Source organism: Pipistrellus hanaki (genome assembly GCF_964339955.1).
Source record: "Pipistrellus hanaki genome assembly, chromosome: 2".
NCBI classification, from domain to species: domain Eukaryota; kingdom Metazoa; phylum Chordata; class Mammalia; order Chiroptera; family Vespertilionidae; genus Pipistrellus; species Pipistrellus hanaki.
In genome coordinates this window covers 199,240,525-199,253,780 of record NC_140504.1, presented here as the reverse complement: position 1 = coordinate 199,253,780, position 13,256 = coordinate 199,240,525, and the positions used below count along the sequence as shown (strand labels likewise).

At 71.2% G+C, this 13,256-nt stretch overlaps 1 protein-coding gene across 1 annotated transcript in view; it reads left to right on the top strand.

The window, feature by feature from the left end:
- Positions 1–13,256, top strand: part of PLCH2 (phospholipase C eta 2) — a 45,111-nt gene that overhangs the window by 19,143 nt on the left and 12,712 nt on the right. Inside the window, exons 2-10 of the mRNA XM_084875745.1 lie at positions 3,424–3,570; positions 3,637–3,880; positions 3,994–4,123; positions 8,171–8,341; positions 8,895–8,988; positions 9,135–9,338; positions 9,811–9,931; positions 11,557–11,728; positions 12,033–12,140. Coding sequence (XP_084731871.1) covers positions 3,424–3,570; positions 3,637–3,880; positions 3,994–4,123; positions 8,171–8,341; positions 8,895–8,988; positions 9,135–9,338; positions 9,811–9,931; positions 11,557–11,728; positions 12,033–12,140 — 1,391 coding nt within the window. The remainder of the gene's footprint in view (positions 1–3,423; positions 3,571–3,636; positions 3,881–3,993; positions 4,124–8,170; positions 8,342–8,894; positions 8,989–9,134; positions 9,339–9,810; positions 9,932–11,556; positions 11,729–12,032; positions 12,141–13,256) is intronic.

Genomic DNA, 13,256 nt, shown 5'->3' with positions numbered 1-13,256 from the left:
AGAGCCGCCCCAGGGGCCCAGGACCCCTGAGCACTGTGTCTCGAGAGGGGGAAGGGGGGCCCCCGAGGAAGGTCCGTCCGCAGGCAGGTTCTGGGAGCCACCATCCTGAGGGTCCCCCAGGGCGCCCAGCTCCGAGCGGCAGGCTCACCCCAGGGGCTCAGGGCCTGGCCCGGCCGGCGGTCAGCTGGGCAGCTGTTCATGGAGGTCCTCACCGGCCTTCAGGCCTGGGATGCGCACCTGAGCGCCCTCTGGCCAGCGGCCAGCGGTCAGTGGTGGGCGTGTGGGGCGTGGGGCGTGGGGCGTGGGGCCTGGCACCCAGGAGGGTCGGTGAGGCCTGAAGAGGCCACTCCGGGCAGGAGGCAGGCGGCGGGCTGGGGTCCTAGGAGGGACGGGGACAGCGGGGAGTCAGACGTGGAGGCCCGGCTCCCCGGGAGGCTGCTCTGTGGCCACGGCCCTGGAGGAGGAGCTGAGGCTGCGGGCGGACGGGCGGACGGACAGATGGAGGGGTTTGGCCTCTCCTGCTTCCTGTCTCCTCGACCTCTGCCCCCTGTGCCGGGCCAGCTGCTGCCTGAGGGCCCCGGGGTAGGGGGCGGGGCTGGCTCCACGGAGCCTGGAGGACCCCCTGGCACCGTGCCCCTTCCTCCCGGCGGGAGCTTCCTCTCCTCCCGAGGCTCCATCTGGTGACTTTTCAGGAACGCGCCCCCGCCCGGCCGGCCGCTGAGCTCCTTCCTTCCCGCTGCTCCGGGCCCCCCGGGGCCTCCCCACGGGCTGGGCGCCCCCTGAGGGGCTCCGGCTGAGGGGGTGCCCGTGGGCCCTCCCAGCTCTGAGCGGGGGCCTGGCCAGGAGCCCCCGAACCGCAGACCGGGCATCTGCGAGGGAGCGGCTGGGAGCTATTAATAGTCCTCGCTGCAGGACTGCCTCCTGTGATTAATGCCATGGAGGGGGGGGGCCGGGGGCCGGGGAGCGGCTCTGAGGGGCTCTCCTGAGCCAGCCGACCTCGGTGGGGTGCAGGGGGAGAGCCTGTGGGGAGAAAGGTGTGTCCTCCCTCCCAGCTGCCCCTCAGCCACCCCCAGGCCTCACTGCCCGCGTGGCCCCTCAGACCAGCCCTGACTCCTGTCTCGCGGGGGGGGGGGGGTGCTGGGTCCTGGGGGGGTGAGAAGCCGACTCACACGCTCTGATAAAATAAAAGCAGGTGGGGAGGAGGCCCCCCGACCAGGAGGGGAGCTGCTCTCAGGAGTGTGGGTGACCCGGCGTCCGTGGGGGCCTGTCCCTCCCCCTGGAGGCGCTGGCCAGCGGCCGGCTGGTCCGGCTGACCCGTGCGGCCTCTGCCCTCCCTCTTTCCCCACCCGAGCACAGATGAGCGCCTGCTGTATGCTGAGTGGGGCCCACCACAGATAAGAGGAGGGGGGGGCGAGGACGGGAGAGGGGGGCAGGGCCAGGCCTCCCGCTGTTGCTACCACGTAAAGTGGGCTCAGCGAGTGGCACCTAAAGGTCCTCCAAGGCCAGGAGGTTTGGCGGAGGAAGGGGCTGGGCTGGGTGAGCAGGCGGGTGGGGGCTGGCGGGGGCCAGGGAGGCAGGGACGAGCGCCATGCTCCGGGCACGGTCCCCTCCCTGCTGAGCGTGCGGCTCAGATGGCGCCGTGACGGGAGGCGCGAGCCGGTGGGGCACTGGCTGGGCGGGTCAGCGTCCCGAGGACCTGGGGTGTCCCCTGCGGGTTTGGCTGAAGACTGAGTTGATTTCCCAGCCTCCCCTGGGGCGGGGGTTGGGGGAGCGGGCAGAGGTGCTGGCTGCGCTGTCAGGACCCGGGCGAGCGAGCGCCCCGACACCACTCGGGGCTTGAGCGAGGGCTCCTCCTCCGGGCGCTGCGTCCTCTGGGGGTTTGGGGAGGAGGAACGAGGGCCTGTGGGCTGGGGGGGACTGAGGACACCCCTTCCCGTGGCCGGGAGGGGGGAGGCCAGGATGGGACGGAGCACTGGCAGCAGCCCTGGGGTCCAGTTTGGGAGGACGGTGCGTGGTCGGGCCTGGCCTCCCCACTGCCTGTGGGGCCCTCCGGAGCCGCGGGGCCCCTCGGCCTCAATCCTGGGCCAGCTGGCGGATCAGCTCAGGGACAGGCCGGACGGAGGCCCGAGGCTCCCCTCCCCGGCGCTGAGTCTCGGCTTTTCTTTGGATCTGTCCCGAGTCCTGGGGGAGCGGGGCTGGCCTGCGGCCTTCGGACAGCAGGTGCCAGGCCAAGGCAGAGAGGCCCAGGAGAGCGCTGCGGGGCCTCGGGGACGCTGACAGGAGAGGAGGGGCCTCGGGGAGCCCCCGTGCCTGCCATGGCGGCTGCTGGGGTGCCGGCCGCTCTGCCATCACCGGGCAGGTCCGTCCCCCTGTCATCAGCCTCCAGCCGGACCGAGGGAGCCTGGCCTGCCGGGCAGAGGCCGTGCTCTGGGTCGGAGGGAGCGTGGCAGCTGGGCCCGGGAGGAGAGGGGCAGGGACCGCCCGGCCGCCCAGTCCAGGCCAGTGGGGCCCAGAGGCGGTAACAGTCAGGGCGTGCCCACCAGGGGCCTCCTCGGGGCCGGGCTCCCAGTGCCCTCCCTGCTGCCCCGGGCCTGGGGCTGAGTGCAGGAGGGCGGGGCAGGGGGTAGCTCCTGGGGACCTGCTGGCCGGGACTCGGGCGGCTCTGAAGCTGCGGCTCAGGGCGGGGGCCCTGACCCAGTGGGTGCCGGTGCCCGAGCCATGGCCCTTCGTGAGCCCCCTTCTGCCGGCGCCCTCCAGCCCCAGGGGCCGTGTCCGGGCGGCAGCAGCCCTGGTCCTGGGGGGCGGGCACAGGCGGCAGCGGGGCGCAGGGAGGGTGCGGGGAGGGCCAGGGCCGGGTCGGGGAAGGCCCTGGCTCTGGAGCCCGACCTGCATGTGCGGGGCCTCCCCCGGTGCAGTGATACCTGCTGCCCACAGGAGGGCGGCTTCCCGATCGTGCCAGGCAGGGGCAGGCGGCGGCGAGCCAGGCTGGGCATCGTGAGGGGTGCCCGCCGGTGCCCGGCACCCAGGATCCTGCCAGGAGCTTGGCCACCTGGTCTGTGTCTCTCCTGGCAGGAGCCTTCGGGGAGGCCGCTGTGGCCCGTCCAGGGGGTGGGCGGGGTCCTGTCTGCTGCCCTGCAGGGAGCACGGGTGGGGTGTCGGGGGTGCAGCAGGCCGGCGGCAGCGGGACCACTGTGTCCCCGAGGGCTCTGGCCCCCGGGCAGGGTCCCCGGGGGGATTGGCACCCAGTGCCAGCACCTGGGCCACAGCAGCCCTGGCGTCTGAGCTGGGCCCCTGTGGGCTCAGCGCCCCCTTAGCGCGTGGGGGCGGGGACGGGCTGCACAGGGCTGCGGGTGCCCGCGCTCACGGCGCCCTGTCCCCTGTCCCCGCCCTGGCCCCGCCCGCCCACCCTGCCGCGCCGCCCAGTGGAGCGCTGCATGAGCGCCATGCAGGCGGGCACCCAGATGGTGAAGCTCCGCGGCGGCGCCAAGGGCCTCGTGCGCTTCTACTTCCTGGACGAGCACCGCTCCTGCATCCGCTGGCGGCCCTCCCGCAAGAACGAGAAGGCCAAGAGTGAGCGGGGCTCCGCGCGGCGGGGGGCCGGGGGGGCTGCCGGGCGGCCGTGACCCCGCCCCGCAGTCTCCATCGACTCCATCCAGGAGGTGAGCGAGGGCCGGCAGTCCGAGGCGTTCCAGCGCTACCCCGACGGCAGCTTCGACCCCGCCTGCTGCTTCAGCATCTTCCACGGCGGCCTCCGCCGCTCGCTGGACCTGGTGTCGCCCAGCAGCGACGGGGCGCGCACCTGGGTGACCGGCCTGCGCTACCTCATGGCCGGCATCAGCGACGAGGACAGCCTGGCCCGGCGGCAGCGCACGCGGGACCAATATCCGGGGGACGGCGGGGGGGGGGGGGGGGGGGCACGTGGGGGGCGGAGAGGACCGGGGCCGGGACCGGGGCGCGGGCCCTAGAGACGTGTGGCCCCTAACTCGCCCCAAAGTGGCTGAAGCAGACGTTCGACGAGGCGGACAAGAACGGGGACGGCAGCCTGAGCATCGGCGAGGTCCTGCAGCTGCTGCACAAGCTGAACGTGAACCTGCCCCGGCAGCGCGTGAAGCAGATGTTCAAGGTGAGGGCACAGCGCTCCCACGGAGGCTCCGGGCTACAGGGGTGTCGGGGCAGGGGCGTGTCCGGGGCAGGGGCGTGTCCGGGGCAAGGGCGTGTCCGGGGCAGGGGCGTGTCCGGGGCAGGGGCGTGTCCGGGGCAGGGGCGTGTCCAGGGCAGGGGCGTGTCTGTGGGCAGGGGCGTGCCTGTGGGCAGGGGCGTGTCCGGGGCAGAGGCGTGCCCGTGGGCAGGGTCGTGCCTGTGGGCAGGGGCATGTCCGGGGCAGGGGCGTGTCCGGGGCAGGGGCGTGCCTGTGGGCAGGGGCGTGCCTGTGGGCAGGGGCGTGTCTGTGGGCAGGGGCGTGTCCAGGGCACAGCCGCTCCCACGGGAGGCTCCGGGGCTGCAGGGGCGTCGGGGTAGGAGCGTGTCTGGGGCAGGAGCATGTCCGGGGCAGGGGTGTGTCCGGGGCAAGGGCGTGTCGGGGGCAGGGGCGTGTCTGGGGCAGGCCAGCCCTGGGGCTGCAGCAAATGGCAGGGGGCACAGCTTGGCCAGCGGAGCTGGGCACTCAGGGCAGGGGCTGGTCAGTGAGGAGAACACCCACTGGAGGCTGCACCCCCTTTCCCCCCTAATGAGGTGCACTTCTCCTGGTGGGATTCCGGTGCCACATGCCCCGGATGAGCAGCAGGCCTGGTCCCCTGCCCTGCACTGCCCTCTGGTCCCCAGCCAGCTGGTGTGAGAAGCTGGGGACACGCCCCTTCGGCCCCTTCAGCCGAGCAGAGGCCTGTCTGTCTGATTAGGGCTTCGTTCTCACTGCAGCGGGAGAGCTACTCTAGGGCCCCCCCCCCGAGACACATGCTTGTACACACACAGACACACACATGCACATGAGCACACAGGTACACAAGGCACACACACGCACATGTGTGCACATCTAGACCCTCATTGGCACATGCATGCACACACGTGCACACACATGCACACGCACCACTCACACAGCCTGAGCTCTGCCAGGTGCAGCCCTGCCGCTCCTGCTGGGCTCTGTGACGGCGGCGGTCACGCTCAGCTGGAGCCAGGAGGGAGGCGAGCAGCCTGCTGGGCAGTGTCAGCGCCGCGATGCCCTGTCCGCCCGCGATCGCTCGGTCGGAGGGGAGACGGTGTCAAGGCTGGAGCGTGTCTGGGCGCCACGTCACGTATCTGAGATGACAGTGGGTGTGGGCGAGGGCCTTGGGGCCTCACCAGCACCTGGTGGGTCCCGGGTGGCTCCTGGGCGGGTCCCGGGGGGTCCCGGCGTGACTGCTGTCCATTTGTGGGGAGCACAGCAGCCCCCGACCCCGTGGGGGGGGGGTGTTTCTGGGGCTGGGCAGTCGCTCTGTCTTTCAGGCCTCGTGGAGCATTTTTAAGTTAAAAAATGAGTTTTTATTGATTTTTTAGAAGAAGAGAAAGGGAGAGGGATAGAGAGAAACAGATAAAAACATGAATGAGAAGGAAGCATCGATGACCGGCTGCCTCCTGCGCGCCCCCTGCTGGGGATCGAGCCCACAACCCGGCATGTGCCCTGACCGGGAATCGAACCCTGACCTCCTGATTCACAGGTCGACACACAACCACTGAGCCACACGGGCTCATGGAGCATTTGTAGCCACTGCTGGGTTCAGCAGCGGGTGGAGAGCGGGCAGCTCCCCACGCCCCGCCCCCCAGTCCGGCTGTGCTGCTCGGGCTGAGCCCGAGGGCACACGGCCACTCTGTGCCCGGCTCCAGCCGCCCCTGGAGGGCTGCCAGGGCGGCCCCGCTAAAGGGGCCTCCGACCTGCAGGGCCTGTCCTGGCAGCTCAAACGCCGGGCTGCCCTCAACCTGCACCGGGCACGCCAGGCTCTGCTGGGCCCCATCCCGCCTGGCTCTGGCCCGTCCCAGGCTTGGCATGGGCGCCTGGCACGGGCACTTGGGTCCTGGAGGGAGACGCTGGGCCCGGCCGGGCGCCCGCCTCAGTGCCAAGCCTGTGCCAGGGAGGCAGCCACCGGGAGCACAGGCCGGGCGCAGCTTTCCTGCTCTCATGGGGGCTGGATGTGGGGTGGCTGTGACCCCCTGGCTCATTGGTGAGGCTCCTGCTCCAGAGGGGCCTCGGGGAGCTGGCCCCACCCCACCACCCGGCCTGTGCGGCTCAGCAGGAAGCACTAGCCAGCTGGTCTGGTCCGGCTCGTGCCGCTGTCCGCGGTGCTGCCCGCCCCGCCCCCGGGGTCACCTCCAGCCCGTCATGTTCCCGCCCTGTGCCCACCTGCACCCCGCCGGGGCAAAGAACCAGTCCGCACTCAGGGTGTTTTTAAGGATATTTTTTTTTTTACTGATTTCAGGGAGGAAGGGAAAGGAGAGGGAGGGAGTGATAGAAACATCGGTGATGAGAGAGAACCACCGATCGGCTGCCTCCTGCACATCCCCTACGGGGATGGAGCCCACGGCCTGGGCATGTGCTCTGACCAGGAATCGAACTGTGACCTCCTGGTTCATAGGTCGATGCTCAGCCACAGAGCCACACCTCCTAAGGGTCTTGTTCTCGCCAGCTCCTAGCACCTCAGGTCCTGGCAGCCCTGCCTGTCGCTGGGCACCCTGGTCCTCGGGTCTGTCCCTGGCCTTGGGCCTGGGGCAGGGCGGCACCCAGGCCCCGGCGTCCCCAGGGCCCGGCCCCTCCGAGGTGCCCGAGGCTGTTCGCTCGTGAGGGGCCCACCGGCTTGTGGAGGTGCCGGTGGCCTTGCCCGGGGGGTCCCGTGGGCGCTGTGTGAGCCCTCTCCGCAGAAGGCCGACAGCGGCCAAGGCCAGCGTCCGCTCGCCTCGCTGTGGCGCCGGGACCCCTGACGCCATGGCCTGGCGCCCGTCTGCTCGGCGGGCACCCAGGTCACTCCAGGCGCCCGGGCCAGGGTGGGCGCTGACTCCCGGGGCTGCTGGCCCGCCGTGCGGGTCACGGGCTGGCCGGGCTGCAGGTCACCTTGGCAGGCTCGGAGGCGGGGACGGGGAGGGGCCCTCTGGTCTCAGTGCTGAGTCAGAGGGGGCCGGGGAGTGACCTGGGGCTGTGACCTGGGCTGTGGTGTTGGAATGAGGAGGGTGGATTTGCGGGGAGGACTGAGAAGTGGGGGTGGGGCCCTAGCTGGTGTGGCTCAGTGAATAGAGCATCGGCCTGCAGACTGCAGGGTCCTGAGTTCGATTCCTATTAAGGACACATACCTCAGGTGCAGGCTCCTCCCAGGCCCGGGCCCTGGTCAGAGCGGCATGCAGGAGGCAACCAGTCAATGTGTTTCTCTCACATCAGTGTTTCTCTCTGCCTCTCCCTCTCTCCCCCACTCTCTTTCTAAAAACCAATGTGGACATACCCTCAGGTAAAGGTTAAAATAAAGAAAGTGGGAGGGAGGACGGGAGACCCTGTGGGAGGGTCTGGGGGGCCCCGGGGGACCCCTTTGGGAGGGCTGGGGGGCGGGGACCCTTTTGGAAGGGTTGGGAGGACGAGGGGACCCTTGTGGGAAGGGCTGGGGGGCGGGGACCCTGTGGGAGGGGCTGGGGGGGCTCAGAGACCCTATGGGAGGAGCTGGAGGGCATGGGGACCCCTGTGTGAGGGGTTGGGAGGGCTGGAGGTTTGGGGGACCCCTGTGGGAGGGCTGGGGGGGCTCAGGGACCCTGTGGGAGGGCTGTGGGGGCTCGAGGACCCTGAAGGAGGGGCTGGGAGGGCTGGGGGGTTTGGGGGACCCCTGTGTGAGGGGGCTGGGAGGGCTGGGGGGCGGGGACCCCTGTGGGAGGGGCTGGGAGGGCTGGGGGGGCTTGGGGGACCCCTGTGTGAGGGGCTGGGAGGGCTGGGGGGCGGGGACCCCTGTGTGAGGGGCTGGGAGGGTTGGAGGGGTGTGGGGGACCCCTGTGTGAGGGGCTGGGAGGGCTGGGGGGCGGGGACCCCTGTGGGAGGGCTGGGGGGTTGGGGGACCCGTGTGTGAGGGGCTTGGAGGGCTGGGGGGCGGGGACCCCTGTGGGAGGGGCTGGGAGGGCTGGGGGACCCTGTGGGAGGGCTGGGGTGCGGCACCCACGCCCGGCGTTGCAGGAGGCAGACACGGACGAGCAGCAGGGCACGCTGGGCTTCGAGGAGTTCTGCGCCTTCTACAAGATGATGTCCACGCGCCGCGACCTGTACCTGCTGCTGCTGGCCTACAGCGGCCACAAGGACCACCTGGCCGCCACCGACCTGCAGTGCTTCCTGGAGACGGAGCAGAAGGTGGGCCGGCGGCTCCGGGGGCGGCACCCCGCGTCCAGAGGGAGGGTGTGCGGCGTGGGGCCTCGTGGGGGGCCCAGCCTTCCCACCTGTTCTTGTCCCCACCTGGGGGTCTGAGCCGGAGGCCGTGGTAGCAGCCTGGGGGCAGGCGAAGGGCAGGATCGCGGGCGTCGGGCTCCTCCGTGGCATGTGGGCCGGCTCCGCTGGGCCTTCTCACCCACGGGCCCTGCCCCGCCTCGCCCGCCCCGGCCACGGCACTCAGGCCCCTACGGTGTCCCTGGGGGTGGCCCAGCCCATGGGGCCAGAGAGCCGTTTCCTGCCCGAAGGATCCTGAGAGCAAAGCCATGTGACACCCCCCCCCCCCCAGTCTGCTGGCCACCGTCCCGCCACGTGATGCTGGAGTGGCCGGCGAGCCCCGGGCAGGGGAGGGAGCCCAGGGCAGGGCCAGAGCCTCGCCCGCCGCGGGCAGCCCTGACCTGGCCTCAGAGCCGGCGGGGCGGGAGGCAGAGCCCGGGTGAGTGACACGCTGGCCTGGCTCCGCCCCCTCTGGGCCCAGATGACGGGGGTGACCCTCAAGAGCTGCCAGGACCTCATCCAGCAGTTCGAGCCCTGCCCCGAGAACAAGAGCAAGGGGGTGCTGGGCATCGACGGTGAGTGGGCGGCCGTGGGGTGCGGGGGCCGAGGGCGGCCGTGGCCCGGGGGGCGGCCTGAGCAGCTGGCTGGGGGGGAGCTGGGGGGCCGGGGATCCCGAGAAGGCCCGGCACCAGGCTGAGCCCCCCCCCCCCCCACGCCCCAGGCTTCACCAACTACATGCGCAGCCCGGCCGGCGACATCTTCAACCCCGAGCACCACCGTGTGCACCAGGACATGACGCGGCCGCTGAGCCACTACTTCATCACCTCCTCCCACAACACCTACCTCGTGGGCGACCAGCTCATGTCCCAGTCACGGGCGGACATGTACGCCTGGGTGCTGCAGGCCGGCTGCCGCTGCGTGGAGGGTGCGTGCGGGCTCGGGGGCCCCCCTCCCCCGCCGGAGGGGTGGCCCGTGTGTGTCCGCCCTCACCCGGAGCCAGGGCCCCTCTGCAGGGCTCAGGGCCCCTCTGCCCAGCTCAGGGCCCCTCTGCGGGGCTCAGGGCCCCTCTGCGGGGCTCAGGGCCCCCTCACCCCTAGCCAGGGCCCCTCTGCCCGGCTCGGGGCCACCACCTCCCCAGCCGGAGGGGTGGCCGTACGGGCCAGGTGCCGCCCTCACCCGGAGCCAGGGCCGCTCTGCGGGGCTCAGGGCCCCTCTGCGGGGCTCAGGGCCCCCTCACCCGGAGCCAGGGCCCTCTGCGGGGCTCAGGGCCCCTCTGCGGGGCTCAGGGCCCCCTCACCCGGAGCCAGGGCCCCTCGGCAGGGCTCAGGGCCCCTCTGCCCAGCTCAGAGCTGCAGGGCTCCGGCGGGCGGCCGGTGCTGATGGGTCCCCGCCCGCAGTGGACTGCTGGGACGGGCCGGACGGGGAGCCCATCGTGCACCACGGCTACACCCTCACCTCCAAGATCCTCTTCAAAGACGTCGTCGAGACCATCAACAAGCACGCCTTTGCCAAGAACGAGTGAGTGCCCTGGCTGGGGCGGCTCAGTGGACAGAGCGTCGGCCTGGGGACTGAAGGGTCCCGGGTTCGGTTCCGGTCAGGGGCACGTACCTCGGGTGCAGGGTCCTCCCTGGCCAGGGTCCCTGTCAGGGGGTGTGCAGGAGGCAGCCAATCGAAGTGCTTCTCTCACATCCGTGTTTCCCTCCGTCTCTCCCTCTCTCTCGCACTCTCTCTAAAAGTCAATGGGGACATATCCTCGGGTGAGGATTAACCAAAAAAAAAAAAAAGAAAAGAAAAGAAAAGAAAAGAAAGAAAGAAAGAAAAAGAAAAATAACACACCTTTCCGGCTCCAGGGTCTCTGCTGAGGACAGCTGGGCTGGGAGTGGCCCTGGAGAGAGGCCGGTGTGTGAGTGGGGCTGTGTGGTGCACAGGCACACATGCACATACATGTATGCACATGCACATGCATACACACACACATGCACACACACGGTGACTGCCAGCGCCCACAGCCGCGCGCCACCACACTAATTAGCCAGCCCTGTGCCCAGACTCCGTTCGCTGTCACTCAGCGGCGGCCACAGACACTGTTGACAAGATTCCATCTCATTTCTGGAACCGCAGCCGCCTCCGGTGCCGTTAGTTAGCGTTACCTCCGAGTCTGGGTCACGGAGCTGGCGGCGGAGAGCGGTGGGCGGGGGAGGGGGGACCTCTCGGGCGGAGCTGGACACACAGGCCCTGAGGCTGCCAGGAGCCGGTGCTGCGGGGTCTCAGGCTGAGCTCGCACCCTGCGGCCGGCTCATCTCTGCAGACTCGGGGTTCCCCCCGGCCCCCCGGCCCCGGCACAGGCCCCTCCTGGCCGCAGACACGGGGGGTGCACACCTTCGCCCCAGGACTCGGCGAGGCAGGGCTGGCCTGTCGCCCACGCCGCCTCGCGCCTCCCGCCGGAGTGACCTACATTTCCTGAAAGGATGGTGGTGTTTTTCTGGCAAAAACCCAAGGAGGATGTGTGCCTGGTTTTTAAAAATCAAACAACGGGAGAACAGAGCGAACAGCCGGCCGCACCGGGCAGGCCCCGTGCTCTCCCCGACGCTGCTCCTCGGGGGCCACGGTGGGCAGGGGGGCGGGGAGGGGGGCTGCAGGGTCGGGGCCAGCGGGTCCGTCCTCACCCTCGGCCGCCGCTCGCCTGGCTTCCTCCCCTCCTGTGAGCCGAGACCGCGACCTGTGGCTCCCCCTGCCTTCCTGGAGCTCCAGCGCCTTGGCTTCCGCCAGGCCTTCTCTTCCCTTTTCTTTTAAAAATGTTTCTGTTGGTTTCAGAGAGGAAGGTGAGAGGGGAAGAGAGGAATATCCATGATGAGAGAGAATCCTGGATCAGCTGCCTCCTGCACGCCCCACCCTGGGGTTCGAGGTCACAACCCGGGCCTGTGCCCTTGGCTGGGAATTGAACCCTGACCTCCGGTTCATAGGTCGACACTCACCCCTGAGCAGGTGCAAACCTTCTCCACCCCAAGGCCTCCCCGCGCCCTCACACCTGCAGGTGTTTCTTCGAGCTGCTGCCCCCCACCCTCGCCCCGTGCGGCCGGCAGCCCCGTGCACCCCTCCCGCTCCCCCTCCCGGCCTCACTCCTCCTCCCCCGCGGGCCGCAGGTACCCGGTGATCCTGTCCATCGAGAACCACTGCAGCGTGGCCCAGCAGAAGAAGATGGCCCGGTACCTGACCGACGTCCTCGGCGACAAGCTGGACCTGTCGTCCGTGGGCAGTGAGGACACCTCCAGCCTGCCCTCCCCCCACATGCTCAAGGGCAAGATCCTGGTGAAGGTGGGCCCGCCTGCCCCTGGGCTGGGGCTGGGTGCTTCTTGTGGGCCCTGACTCAGGGCAGGGCGGGGGCGGGGCGGGGGCAGGGCCCGCTCCACCACTGGGGCTCCGTGCCACCTGCCCCTGAGCTGGCTCAGCCTCCCCACGGTGGCCACGCCGTCTGGGGACCTCCCCACGCACACACGTATCCCCTCCCACACGGCTGCCCCGGCCGGCCCAGCCCCGCTGCCTGGGGCCCTGTGCACGCTCGCGAAGCCCTCCCCGTGCCCCTGGGCTGAGCCCGCCCCCTGGCCCCTCCGCCCCCCAGGGCAAGAAGCTGCCCCCCAACATCAGCGAGGACGCGGAGGAGGGTGAGGTGTCGGACGAGGACAGCGCGGACGAGATGGATGAGGACTGCAAGCTCCTCAACGGGGATGTGAGTGGGAGGTCAGGGCCCCGGGGGGCGGCCGGGAGAGGGGGGCTCGGGGGGGGGGCGGCCAGGAGAGGGGGGATCGGGCAGCTGGCCGGGGGGCCTGGCCAGGAGAGGGGACTCCGGGGGGGGGGCGGCCAGGAGAGGGGGGATCAGGCAGCTGGCTGTGGGGGGCGGCCGGGAGAGGGGGGCTTCTGGGGGGGCGGCCGGGAGAGGGGGGCTCTGGGGGGGCGGCCGGGAGAGGGGGGATCGGGCAGCTGGCCGTGGGGGGCGGCCGGGAGAGGGGGGCTTCGGGGGGGGCGGCCGGGAGAGGGGGGCTTCGGGGGGGGCGGCCGGGAGAGGGGGGCTTCGGGGGGGGCGTCCGGGAGAGGGGGGGACCGGGCAGCTGGCCATGGGGGGCGGCCAGGAGAGGGGGCTCCGGGGGGGGGCGGCCAGGAGAGGGGGACCGGGCAGCTGGCCGTGGGGGGTGGTCAGGAGAGGGGGGACCGGGAAGCTGGCCAGGGGGCCTGGCCGAGAGGGGACTCCGGGGGGGGGGGCGGCCAGGAGAGGGGTGATCGGGCAGCTGGCTGTGGGGGGCCGGTCAGGAGAGGGGGCTCCGGGGGGGGCGGCCAGGAGAGGGGGACCGGGCAGCTGGCCGGGGGGGCTGGCCAGGAGAGGGGGGCTCCGGGGGGGGCGGCCAGGAGAGGGGGACCGGGCAGCTGGCCGGGGGGGCTGGCCAGGAGAGGGGGGCTCCGGGGGGGGCGGCCAGGAGGCGAGTGCTGGCCACTGGCTGCCGGGCACACGCACAGCCGGAGGCCTCGGAAGCCCCCCCACAGCACTGGAACCGGGTCCCCAGCCCATGTGGCCTGTTTGCTGGCCGCATGCTGCCGTGGCCTGATGCGGCCCCCATTTCTGAGCCCAGTCTGGGGGCACTGTTCGCACAGCCTGTCCTCGGCAAGTGGGGGCGGCCCTGGGGGACAGGGTGCTCCCACCCCCCCTGCACCGGCCCCGGACGCCCCTTCCTTGCCTCTCTCCAGCCAACCCCAGTGCCCGCCCGGGCGCCCAGGGATCCTGTCCATCACCCACAAACCAGCACCAGCTGGTTTGCACGCCCTGTCCGCCGGGCCCCACCCAGGCCCCCCG